The 10,963-nt window shown below is 59.6% G+C and overlaps 6 protein-coding genes across 8 annotated transcripts; 3 read left to right on the top strand and 3 right to left on the bottom strand.

Annotated features, from left to right (window-relative positions):
* Window positions 1-326: 326 nt before the first annotated feature.
* IUM83_01382 (voltage-gated potassium channel subunit beta) lies at window positions 327-2,075 on the top strand (the record flags this gene model as incomplete). Its single annotated transcript, XM_067925231.1, has 3 exons — window positions 327-643; window positions 737-860; window positions 963-2,075. The coding sequence occupies 3 exons, from the start codon at window positions 327-329 to the stop codon at window positions 2,073-2,075; spliced, it is 1,554 nt and encodes a 517-aa protein (XP_067797434.1).
* Window positions 2,076-3,673: 1,598 nt separating this feature from the next.
* IUM83_01381 (voltage-gated potassium channel subunit beta) lies at window positions 3,674-5,422 on the bottom strand (the record flags this gene model as incomplete). The annotated part of the gene is made up of 3 exons (XM_067925230.1): window positions 3,674-4,786; window positions 4,889-5,012; window positions 5,106-5,422. 3 exons carry the CDS (start codon window positions 5,420-5,422, stop codon window positions 3,674-3,676), a joined length of 1,554 nt encoding a protein of 517 aa, XP_067797437.1.
* Window positions 5,423-7,106: 1,684 nt separating this feature from the next.
* IUM83_01380 (uncharacterized protein) lies at window positions 7,107-7,877 on the top strand (the record flags this gene model as incomplete). Its single annotated transcript, XM_067925229.1, has 1 exon — window positions 7,107-7,877. One exon carries the CDS (start codon window positions 7,107-7,109, stop codon window positions 7,875-7,877), a length of 771 nt encoding a protein of 256 aa, XP_067797436.1.
* Window positions 7,878-8,171: 294 nt separating this feature from the next.
* IUM83_01379 (5',5'''-P-1,P-4-tetraphosphate phosphorylase) lies at window positions 8,172-9,307 on the bottom strand (the record flags this gene model as incomplete). The annotated part of the gene is made up of 3 exons (XM_067925228.1): window positions 8,172-8,609; window positions 8,701-8,767; window positions 8,877-9,307. 3 exons carry the CDS (start codon window positions 9,305-9,307, stop codon window positions 8,172-8,174), a joined length of 936 nt encoding a protein of 311 aa, XP_067797571.1.
* A 186-nt stretch (window positions 9,308-9,493) lies between these two features.
* Window positions 9,494-10,897, top strand: IUM83_01377 (small rna degrading nuclease 2; the record flags this gene model as incomplete). 3 transcript variants are annotated; one of them, XM_067925225.1, is made up of 2 exons in its annotated part: window positions 9,494-10,410; window positions 10,478-10,490. In XM_067925225.1, the coding sequence occupies 2 exons, from the start codon at window positions 9,494-9,496 to the stop codon at window positions 10,488-10,490; spliced, it is 930 nt and encodes a 309-aa protein (XP_067797579.1). The 3 variants fall into 3 exon arrangements, with proteins under 3 accessions (XP_067797579.1, XP_067797577.1, XP_067797578.1); XM_067925226.1 differs by lacking the exon at window positions 10,478-10,490 and adding an exon at window positions 10,424-10,428 and having other exon boundaries at window positions 9,494-10,343; XM_067925224.1 differs by having other exon boundaries at window positions 9,494-10,897.
* Window positions 9,643-9,888, bottom strand: IUM83_01378 (uncharacterized protein; the record flags this gene model as incomplete). Its single annotated transcript, XM_067925227.1, has 1 exon — window positions 9,643-9,888. The coding sequence occupies one exon, from the start codon at window positions 9,886-9,888 to the stop codon at window positions 9,643-9,645; it is 246 nt and encodes an 81-aa protein (XP_067797572.1).
* Window positions 10,898-10,963: the final 66 nt, after the last annotated feature.

Raw genomic sequence — 10,963 nt, 5'->3', positions numbered from 1 at the left:
TGCCTCTGAACCGCGGCTGCAGTGGTCGGTGGCCGGCCAGTGCCATGCAGTGGGCGGGGCGGAGCTGTCAGGGCTTGACTCAGGCCGGCCCGCGCTTTAACAGGCGAGTCCCCATCGAGAGCGAGAGCGCGCGAGGTGCGGGTCGTCCGATCGAGGCCCGAAACCGCCACGGTCGTGGCGCAACCCCCCATACAAAGGCCCATACAAAACCCGCTCTCCTGAGAAAAAGATCGCCGCCGGAGCCAACTTCAACCACGCGGGCCCGTCACGGCTGCGGGCTACAACTTGCAGTTGCCCCTGTTGCCACCTCGTTCCGGCCGACTAAGATGGCTTTGCGTCGTTTCGAGATCGAGCGAGCGGGCAGGCTGGCCGGCGCCGGGCCGATTTGCCAGCAGCAGCAGCAGCCTCGGAGCTGGCGTGCGATGTCCGGCGGCAAAGGCGGCAGCAGCAATACATGTAGCAGCAGGCGCGCGCTGTCTCCGCGGCCAGCCCCCCGTGCAGACGACAGCGACGCCGTGGTGGTGGTGGCGCAGGAGGCGCTGGCCGCGGCCGCACTCGGCTGGCAGCAGCGCGCCGAGCGGCTGGAGCGGGACAACGCACGCCTCCGGGAACGTGTCGCCGAGGTGGAGGAGACGCACCGCCGGTGCGTGTGCGCTGTTCGACTGCTGAACAAGTGCATGTATGGACTGTACGCTGCCTGCTGAGTGCTGAGTGCTGCTGCGTTGCGTGTTCGTAGATCGCGCACCGCCGTCAAGAACGTGCCGACGCTGCCGAACAATCACGTGTTCACCAAGCAGCTCGTGGACGAGAACCACACGCTGCGCCGGGAGACGCGGGAGCTGCAGCGCCGGCTCATGCAGGTCCGTAGCTGGTCTCGTACAAGTCGGTAACGCGGCAGCCGCAGAGGCGAGTCCCGAGTTGCACTGACGTGCTTGTCGTGCTTGGCACACGTGCAAGTGCAGTTCGAGGGCCCAGGCTCGAAGAGAACTCGCATGCTCGCGAGCGAGACGCAGCAACGACGGCAGCCCAGGGAGAAAAAGGCTGCGGAGGCAGCACCCGCAGCAAAGCCAAACCAGACCACCACGCACGACAGAACGGAGGTCGAAAAGGATGAGACGGTTGCAGCTTCCCAGTCTCCAGCCGAGAACCTGCCAAGAAACAACTCAGTCGTCGATCTGGCACGCCACCCATTGGTGCAGACGCTCAAATCTCATTTGCGGGGTTTGGAGGTTGATCTGGAGCGGCTGCAGAAGGAGAACGAGCTGCTCCGGACAGAACTCGAGGAGTGCCGGACGACCGACAAGCCACCGCAACTGGTGAAAGATGCGCCCGAAGAGGACAACAGCAACAACGCAAGGGAAGCAGACCAAGCGTCGCTACGGATGTTCGTGGATGCTTTACAGCAGCAAGTGAAGGTGCTCGAGGCACGCTACCAGCATCTCGAGGAGAAGACGCGCGCAAAAGCAGTGCTGTATCGAGAGAGCACGTCTCGCCTCGAAGAAATGAGTACGCAGTTGTTCGAGACTCAGCAACAGCTAGCAGCGCAGGCGGAGAAGCTGCACGTGTACACCGATCAGAGTGCGCAAATGGAGGATCTCCAGCAGGAAATCCGTCTCCTGCGGAGCGAGAACGTGAGGCTGGACGAGACTATCGCAGCGCTTAGCTCTCGGCCTTTCGACGCGCTGTCCAAAGACCTCCAGAAGAAAAACTTGTGGGTCGCGCAGATAGAGGAGGAGAAGCGTGGACTCGAAGAGGATTGCGCAAAGTTGCAGCAGGACTGCATCGCTACGAGGCGCATGAACGATATGTTGCGGCGCCGCGTCGAGGCCATGACAAACGAAGTGAAGAGCCTTGCCGACCAACTGAATCGAGTGAAGGCCGACTGCGAGCAAAAGACAATGGATGTCGAAGTAGCACAGCTCCAGCTTCGCTTCTATACAGCCCCCGGCGACTACGCTCTGATGAGCGCCGTCGGCAAGGCCCTCAAAGAGACGAAGAAGCAACGCAATGATTTAGAAATGCATGTAGTAGATAACGATGTCCCCGCACCTAACAGCAACTCCGGGTCAATTTGACAAAATCGATTTGAGAGCCGTTTGAGAACTGTTTGACAATTTAACATTCGCTCGAATATGTCTATCCGAATATATGTATGCATGCATGTTTCCTGGTGGAAAGGTGTACAACGACTGCGCTTGGTGCAGCTACGATGGAGCCTACGATGGAACGGGTGAAAGGAAGTTAAGAGGACGAAATGGAACCCCAAGCGCTCGGACCCCGTCACGTTGAGATGTGTTTTGGCCGCGGCGGCGGGAGCGTCCAACGCCCCGGTTTCGATGACGATGACCAATTTCTCGTGGTTTCCTTGGTTCAACTAAAAAAAAAGAAAAACTTCATGGCGACTTCGGCTATCAATCTTGACGCAACCAATTTTCGGGTGTTCCCATGACTTTCGAAAGCTCACTCATTTCACGCAAAACACTAGGACGCACGCCCACTACTGCTTCCACACAGATTTCAGACCACCAATGACGTTTTCCTGGAAAACTTTCCTTCAGTAAAGACTACACCGCGTTGACACTTTCCTCCGCCAGACCAACATCGTGAAGCGAGGCACCTGTGTTCCGAAGAAATTTCAGACCACGAACGGCCCCGATGGACTCCGCCACCTCGCTTTCTGATGGCCATGCTCCGTTTTTCTCCTTCGCAAAGAAGAGCTGCACCTCGGGTTGACCTCGTCCGGCCTCTTCTTCCTGATCGTTGTTCCACCACGTCAGTCTCGTCAATTTGCAGTGCGAATTCCCAGCCTTTCACGACTAGCGCAACATAGCTGCATCTTTCTCGATTCTGTAATGGTGGTGCAGAAAGAAAGCGCACGCATCAAACAAGCGTCAAAAAGTGCTCGAAGTTTGGGTCGTACATCGTAAAGGATTTCTCGCACCCTGGAAACCGTTGTGTACCTATTCGGAGTTATACTTCGAAGTATAATATTAATTTTAATCTAAAATACCATTGCTCTGAAATTCTCTCCGCAACCCCAAAACGCGTCTCAACGGGACTGAGTTCTACTGAATGAGACACTAGTACAGTGTTTTGCCTCAATAGCGCAGTCGTACTTTGTATACAATTTCTCAAGTAAATGGGGTGACAGAGGTTTTACTAGTCAACTACGAGTGGGAGTAGGTCGCAATGATGCCGCGCAAGCGCTCAACTTCAGGCGCTGCAGCCTCTAAGTCGACCGCACCCGACTCGCCGTGAGCTGGCGGCGGAGGTCACAAGTCTGCAGCTCCTGCTGCTTCGTGAGGCGTTGGCGCTTCTGGAAAGGCTTCGGAAGAGACGGCATTGCAGACTCGATGCTTGTAGACTTGGTTAGGCTTGGCTAATGAAAGAATGAGGAGCGAGTCGCTCCGGTCGCTCCGACCGACCAAGGTGATCTTGGCGCGCAATGACATGAGTGTGACGCTTTTTGTTTTGACGTTTTCCCACTGTCGATGGCGTGATTGGCTGAATCTTGCTGTTCGTGAAAAACAGGGTGATTATATATAGTCTGCGAAGTTATTAGATGTGATGGCTGCGCTATTGAGGCAAAACACTGTACAAGTACAGCTCTCCACGTTGCCCAATGTTGAATTAGTTGTCAAACAGTTGTCAAACGGCTCTCAAATCGATTTTGTCAAATTGACCCGGAGTTGCTGTTAGGTGCGGGGACATCGTTATCTACTACATGCATTTCTAAATCATTGCGTTGCTTCTTCGTCTCTTTGAGGGCCTTGCCGACGGCGCTCATCAGAGCGTAGTCGCCGGGGGCTGTATAGAAGCGAAGCTGGAGCTGTGCTACTTCGACATCCATTGTCTTTTGCTCGCAGTCGGCCTTCACTCGATTCAGTTGGTCGGCAAGGCTCTTCACTTCGTTTGTCATGGCCTCGACGCGGCGCCGCAACATATCGTTCATGCGCCTCGTAGCGATGCAGTCCTGCTGCAACTTTGCGCAATCCTCTTCGAGTCCACGCTTCTCCTCCTCTATCTGCGCGACCCACAAGTTTTTCTTCTGGAGGTCTTTGGACAGCGCGTCGAAAGGCCGAGAGCTAAGCGCTGCGATAGTCTCGTCCAGCCTCACGTTCTCGCTCCGCAGGAGACGGATTTCCTGCTGGAGATCCTCCATTTGCGCACTCTGATCGGTGTACACGTGCAGCTTCTCCGCCTGCGCTGCTAGCTGTTGCTGAGTCTCGAACAACTGCGTACTCATTTCTTCGAGGCGAGACGTGCTCTCTCGATACAGCACTGCTTTTGCGCGCGTCTTCTCCTCGAGATGCTGGTAGCGTGCCTCGAGCACCTTCACTTGCTGCTGTAAAGCATCCACGAACATCCGTAGCGACGCTTGGTCTGCTTCCCTTGCGTTGTTGCTGTTGTCCTCTTCGGGCGCATCTTTCACCAGTTGCGGTGGCTTGTCGGTCGTCCGGCACTCCTCGAGTTCTGTCCGGAGCAGCTCGTTCTCCTTCTGCAGCCGCTCCAGATCAACCTCCAAACCCCGCAAATGAGATTTGAGCGTCTGCACCAATGGGTGGCGTGCCAGATCGACGACTGAGTTGTTTCTTGGCAGGTTCTCGGCTGGAGACTGGGAAGCTGCAACCGTCTCATCCTTTTCGACCTCCGTTCTGTCGTGCGTGGTGGTCTGGTTTGGCTTTGCTGCGGGTGCTGCCTCCGCAGCCTTTTTCTCCCTGGGCTGCCGTCGTTGCTGCGTCTCGCTCGCCAGCCTGCGCGTTCTCTTCGAGCCTGGGCCCTCGAACTGCACTTGCACGTGTGCCAAGCACGACAAGCACGTCAGTGCAACTCGGGACTCGCCTCTGCGGCTGCCGCGTTACCGACTTGTACGAGACCAGCTACGGACCTGCATGAGCCGGCGCTGCAGCTCCCGCGTCTCCCGGCGCAGCGCGTGGTTCTCGTCCACGAGCTGCTTGGTGAACACGTGATTGTTCGGCAGCGTCGGCACGTTCTTGACGGCGGTGCGCGATCTACGAACACGCAACGCAGCAGCACTCAGCACTCAGCATGCAGCGTACAGTCCATACATGCACTTGTTCAGCAGTCGAACAGCGCACACGCACCGGCGGTGCGTCTCCTCCACTTCGGCGACGCGTTCCCGGAGGCGTGCGTTGTCCCGCTCCAGCCGCTCGGCGCGCTGCTGCCAGCCGAGTGCGGCCGCGGCCAGCGCCTCCTGCGCCACCACCACCACGGCGTCGCTGTCGTCTGCACGGGGGGCTGGCCGCGGAGACAGCGCGCGCCTGCTGCTACATGTATTGCTGCTGCCGCCTTTGCCGCCGGACATCGCACGCCAGCTCCGAGGCTGCTGCTGCTGCTGGCAAATCGGCCCGGCGCCGGCCAGCCTGCCCGCTCGCTCGATCTCGAAACGACGCAAAGCCATCTTAGTCGGCCGGAACGAGGTGGCAACAGGGGCAACTGCAAGTTGTAGCCCGCAGCCGTGACGGGCCCGCGTGGTTGAAGTTGGCTCCGGCGGCGATCTTTTTCTCAGGAGAGCGGGTTTTGTATGGGCCTTTGTATGTGGGGGTTGCGCCACGACCATGGCGGTTTCGGGCCTCGATCGGACGACCCGCACCTCGCGCGCTCTCGCTCTCGATGGGGACTCGCCTGTTAAAGCGCGGGCCGGCCTGAGTCAAGCCCTGACAGCTCCGCCCCGCCACTGCATGGCACTGGCCGGCCACCGGCCACTGCAGCCGCGGTTCAGAGGCAGCATTGCTACTAGCAATTTGCTGGCGGGCCATTACGAACGCCAAGTGAATGAGGCGCCGGCCGGAAGGCGCCAGTGCCGCCCGCGCTGCAAGTTGCAGCCTGCAACCCACGCTCCTCACTTGAAGTGCCCGACGCCGTGTCTGGCCCAAAACGCATGCACCGCCGATGCCGCCAGCACGTGCGCGACCGGACCACAGCCGTGATCCGGAGTCGGAGTGTCCACACCAATGTAGCCGGCCTAACGCTGCTGCGCGCGACGAGCGGCATTTCATTTCGATGGTGCTGGCAGCTCTGCTGCCCTGCATTCCAGCTGTGGCCCGGCCACCAAGGCATTGGCTAGATGGTGGCGACGGCCGTGTTCGCCAAGTGCACCGAGTGCAACGGCCCCACCAGCTGCAGACGTTTTTTCAGACCACGCCATACCTCTCCTCCGCGTCGGAAGACAGCAGGCCACTCGATCGCCGAGGCCATGTAGCGCAGGTCTTCCGCGCCACGCCACAACAGCTGAGCGAGGTCAGGGACCGCAACACGTCGCATCTGCGGACTGGGTTAGCGAATTACTTTAGTGAGGAGGATCCATTTTCGCCGCCCGCCCCCGCTAACGAAGGGCGGAAGCTGAGGGTTCACGGCGACGGCAGCGATGCTAGCAACAGACAATAGCTGGCAAGTGTCTAACGACACGAAGCCTGGAAGTTCGACGTTGACGGTTAGCCAAAAAAGTTTTACAAAAAATCCTGTATTCTCTCTTCCTTTTAACGCAAAGAACTGCCTGCAAGCACCAAATTCAACGCAGGCAAGGCACAGTTTTATAATAGCTACACCTCTTCTCCGATGAGGCTCCCATTCGCAGTCGAGCCTTCAAGCGGCTCTGCCAAGGCAGCAAACGCGCTCTGGGACATCGATTCTTGCCTTTTGTCGCGTCCGTTTAGCGCCCATTTCCCGCTGGCGTGCTCATTTGCGAAAATTTGCCGAGAACATCAAAGCCGGGCGGCATTCAAACCTCGAGAGGCGCCGTCGCAGCTGCGCCATCTTTTTGGGCGCGGGGCCCAATTCCGCCCCCAACCCTAGGCGAATTTTGACCAGTGGGAGGCCGGCCCGGGCCAGTGGGCCTCTGCATAGCAATGCGGGGAAAAGCCAGGGCGCGCGCCCGCTCTCTCGCCGCGGCGGGAGCGGCCCAAAGGCGAGTCACTCTCCTCCGTCAAGAAAAGCGAGCCTGGAGCGCATTTCTCGATTTGTCGCACCGCCCGGAGCGACGCCAACGGTTTCCTGCGCCTGCTTGAGCGTGTGGCACTGGGAATCTCCCCACTCGCTCGCGCCAAAGGCAGTCGCCAACTCGCGCTGTACCCCCGAGCCCGCCCATGATGAACTCGCAGAGCCACTCGAACATGCACGTCGCGGCGCTGCAGCCGTCGCTGTCGCCGCAGTCCGTGACGCGCCGCGCCACCGTCGCCAACGACGGCGAGCTGTACCGCCACCGCGCGTCGGGCGCCTCCATCGAGCGCGCACCGCGAGCCGACTGCAAGGTGGACGTGCAGATCCTCAAGAAGCTCTCGGCCTCGGTTTCGCACTTCGAGGGCCCGCGCAAGAACCTGTCCTTCGTCGTGTCCGTGGAGACGCTGATCCCGGGCCGCCGCGCCTTCTCGGACGAGCGCGAGTCCTGCCAGCTCGTGGCGCGCTCCTTCGACGACTTCCGCCGCTTCCGCCGCTCGCTGCTCGCGCGTGTGGGCAGCCTGCACGACGCGTCGCTGCTGCTGTCGGGCCGCAGCGGCAAGTGCCGCTGCGAGGGCGTGAACGGCTGTCCCTTCGACGTCACGCGCGGCTTCCTGGAGCGGCTCAAGTTCACGCGCATGCCGTTCCTGAGCCTCGGCGAGAGCGAGGCCGACCTGACCAAGCGCCAGCAGGAGATGGACAACTTCCTGCACATCATCTTCGCCATCCTGCACCGCATGCAGCCCGGCTCGTGGCACCCGGAGTGCCGCTTCCTGCAGGACGTGCTGGGCTTTCTGGAGGTCGAGGAGTCCTTCTCGCAGCAGATGGAGCTGCTGCTGCGCGCCAAGAACCGCCACATGAACCTGGACGGCTGGAAGGCGCACACCCTGGAGACTTTTGGCTCGGGTATCGGCGTCTAAGCGCCTGACAGCGCCGACCAGCCTCCTGTGGCTTCTGGATCCACGGATCACGAACGAAGGGGTTCGCCGCCTTCAGAGCCAAAGAGGGGGAGGGAGGAGGGATCCTCCTCCTCCTTCTCCCCGCTCCTTTATTTATTCGACGACGTGAAGTATTAGTATTTGGGCCCTGCAGCGTGCAGGGCGGCCGAGACGCAGAAAACAAAACAACTTGTGCCTCGTTCATCGAGTGCTACATTTATTAACACGACAGCCCATTCTCTCATCAACTGTAGCTTGTCAAAATCGCTCCCTTGCTCATTGCGCGGGTGTGGGCGGGAACGTGACTTGGCGCAGCAGCTGCATGGGTCCGCCGTGCGTCTCGAAGAAGACACGCTGCTCTTCGTTGCGAACGAAGAACGAGCCGATGAAGCCGATCGAGTTGACCTCGATGCCGTTGAAGCTCTGCGCCTTCCTCGGGATCAGGAAGAGGAACGACGACGTTAACAGCAAGTTGTAGGCCACGGGCAACGCGGTTGTCGCCTGTGCGGTGCGGTCCGGGTACTCCGCGCTGTTCAGCTGCTTGAGCACCTTATCGTAGATGGCGACGACATGTGCCGCAGCCTTCTCGCTGTCAGCATCGGCAGGAAGGTCGATCCGGTGCAGGAAGTGGCAGAACGGGAGCTCCGGCAGTTGGACGGTCTCGGTGGTCGGGTAGTCGCGGAGCTTCTGGTCGATGAGGTGCAGCAGCGGCGGCTATCACGGACAAGTAGAACGCACACACAACACAGCAAGTGTCAGCTCCACAGCTGCAGCTACGAGATCGACAGGCGGTCAACGAACGCACCATGTCCAGGCCCGTGATCGCCTTCATGGAGGGATACGTCATGAGCTGCATGTGCTTGTGTGGCTGGCTAAGCAAGCAGCAGCAAAGAGGATGCGGCGGAACAACAAGCCCATCAGAAATTCCCGCCACCATCTCCACTAAGCTAGTTCTTGCCACTAAATAGTTCTCTGCTGCACCTGGCGCCGCTCTCGAAGCCGCAGTTGAAGAAGGCGAAGGCGTCGAGGCCCTGCATGGCCGTCCACATGGCGCGGAAGTCGGCGGCGTCCAGCGGCTGCTCCTGCGGCGCGAACTCGATCGTGGGCAGCACGACGTGCTCGTCCACCACGTTGAACTTGTTGAGCACGAGGTTGTGCGTGCCGTGCAGCTGCGTGACGAACAGATCCTGCTCCAGGTGCTCTTTGGCGAACGGGTCGCGGAAGGCCTTGGGCTGCTCGTCCTTGGGCTCCTTGGCCGGCCGGGGCTTGGCGTGCGCAGCGTCCGCCGCCCACAAGATGTAGCGCACGCCGTTCTCTTTGGCAGGCAGCAGCTCGTAGCCGGCCGTGATCTTCTTGAGCGCCTGCGACTGCGTCGCGCGCTGGGTCACGTCCAGCATGCTCTTGCGCAGCATCGTGGTCGCCTTCAATGCGTCAGTCACGGTACTGCACTGCGATCCGTGCCAAAAAATTGAGATCTGTGTGCGCCACATTAATTTACCCATTTTTTAAACCAACCAATCATACACCGGTATGATTTTCGTCCAATGGCCAGCGTTATTGCTGCTGACTGGCCTGGAACGACACCATTTCCAGTGACCATGGCGGCGACGGCCGGACCCAAGCGCAAGCGGCCGCAGCAGCAGCAGGCGGAGGATGCGGCCGCCAGCAAGAAGCAGCGCGTGAAGGAGGCCACGATCACCGCCATCGACGTGATGAACCAGCTGCTGGCGCCCGGCGGAGACGTGGGCTACGACGTGGCGGACGCCGAGTGGGAGAAGCTGGTGCAGCTCACGCAGCAGAGCGCGCAGTTCGACAAGCTGTTCGCGTTCCCGGCGGACGAGCCCGGCTGGGTCACTCCCAGGCGCAAGAAGAAGGCGACGCACATGAAGATCGTGGCCGTGGACTGCGAGATGTGCGTCACGGAGCAAGGAGGCTCGGGCGAGCGCAAGACCAACGCGCTGTGCCGCGTGTCGGCCGTGGACGGACAGAACATGCTGCGCAATATCCTGTCGGACTTCGTCGTGCACCAGCCCGAGGACGGCTTCCACATGGTGGACACCAAGACGGACATCCACGGCATCACGCCGCAGCAGATCGCCAGCTGCAAGATCACCATGGCGCAGGCGCAGAAGAAGATGCTCAAGTACATCAACCAGGACACGATCGTCGTGGGCCACTCGGTGTACGGCGATCTGGCCAGCATGCGCATCAACCACCGGCGGGTGATCGACACGGCGCTCATCTTCCGACGCAAGGACGGCAGTCCGTCCCGCGCAACGCCCGGACTTAAGGACCTCACCAAGTTCTTGCTGGGCTTTGATATGCCCCAGGGACACGACAGTACCGTCGACGCGCAGGCGTCCATGATGGCTGCCAAGTACGCTGCAAGGCATGAAACGGGCAGGATCATCCCCTCCGCGTTGGAGCTCCACGGGCCTAGAGAGCAGCGTGAGGACAGCGACGCCGAGAGGATAAAAGTCGTGGAGGAGTACACGGGCCCGATGCAGCTCGTCGCGTCGGCCTTCCAGGCTGAGCAACCTTCTACTAAACCGTCTAAACCGTCTAAACCCACGCCCATCAAGATTCCTCCGGTGAATGAAGCGTCCTACATCGACGTGGCCGCTATCAAGAAGGACGAAGCCAGCGCAACAGTGGGCAAGAAGAACGGAATGTCGGAGGCTATGATCGCACGCTCCTGTCGCTTGCGTGTGCATCGGATTCCCAAGGGCGCCTCGTCCAAAGACATTGAGAACTACTTCATTAAGAATACCTGTATCGTCCCCGCCGCGGTGGAAAAGATTGCCTGGCTGCCGAACCAAAACCGCGGCTCATGCAACGTGACCTTCTCGACCAATGCTCACGCAGCTCTAGCGTTCGAGAGTGCCCCGGGTTCGAAGAAGGCCAAGGTCACGACCGATTCCATCGGCCGTCCTCAGAAAACAATCACTGTCGTGAGCTATTTGGGCAAGACATACAAGAACGTGGCACTCAACGTTCTTTAGATCAAGCAGGCATCAACAACTCCATGGCTAAAGCCTCTCTTTGTTGAGGACCTAGCCGAGCTTATT

Source organism: Phytophthora cinnamomi (assembly GCF_018691715.1).
Source record: "Phytophthora cinnamomi strain GKB4 chromosome Unknown Contig14, whole genome shotgun sequence".
Lineage (NCBI taxonomy): Eukaryota > Oomycota > Peronosporomycetes > Peronosporales > Peronosporaceae > Phytophthora > Phytophthora cinnamomi.
This window is presented reverse-complemented; position numbering and strand designations above follow the sequence as displayed.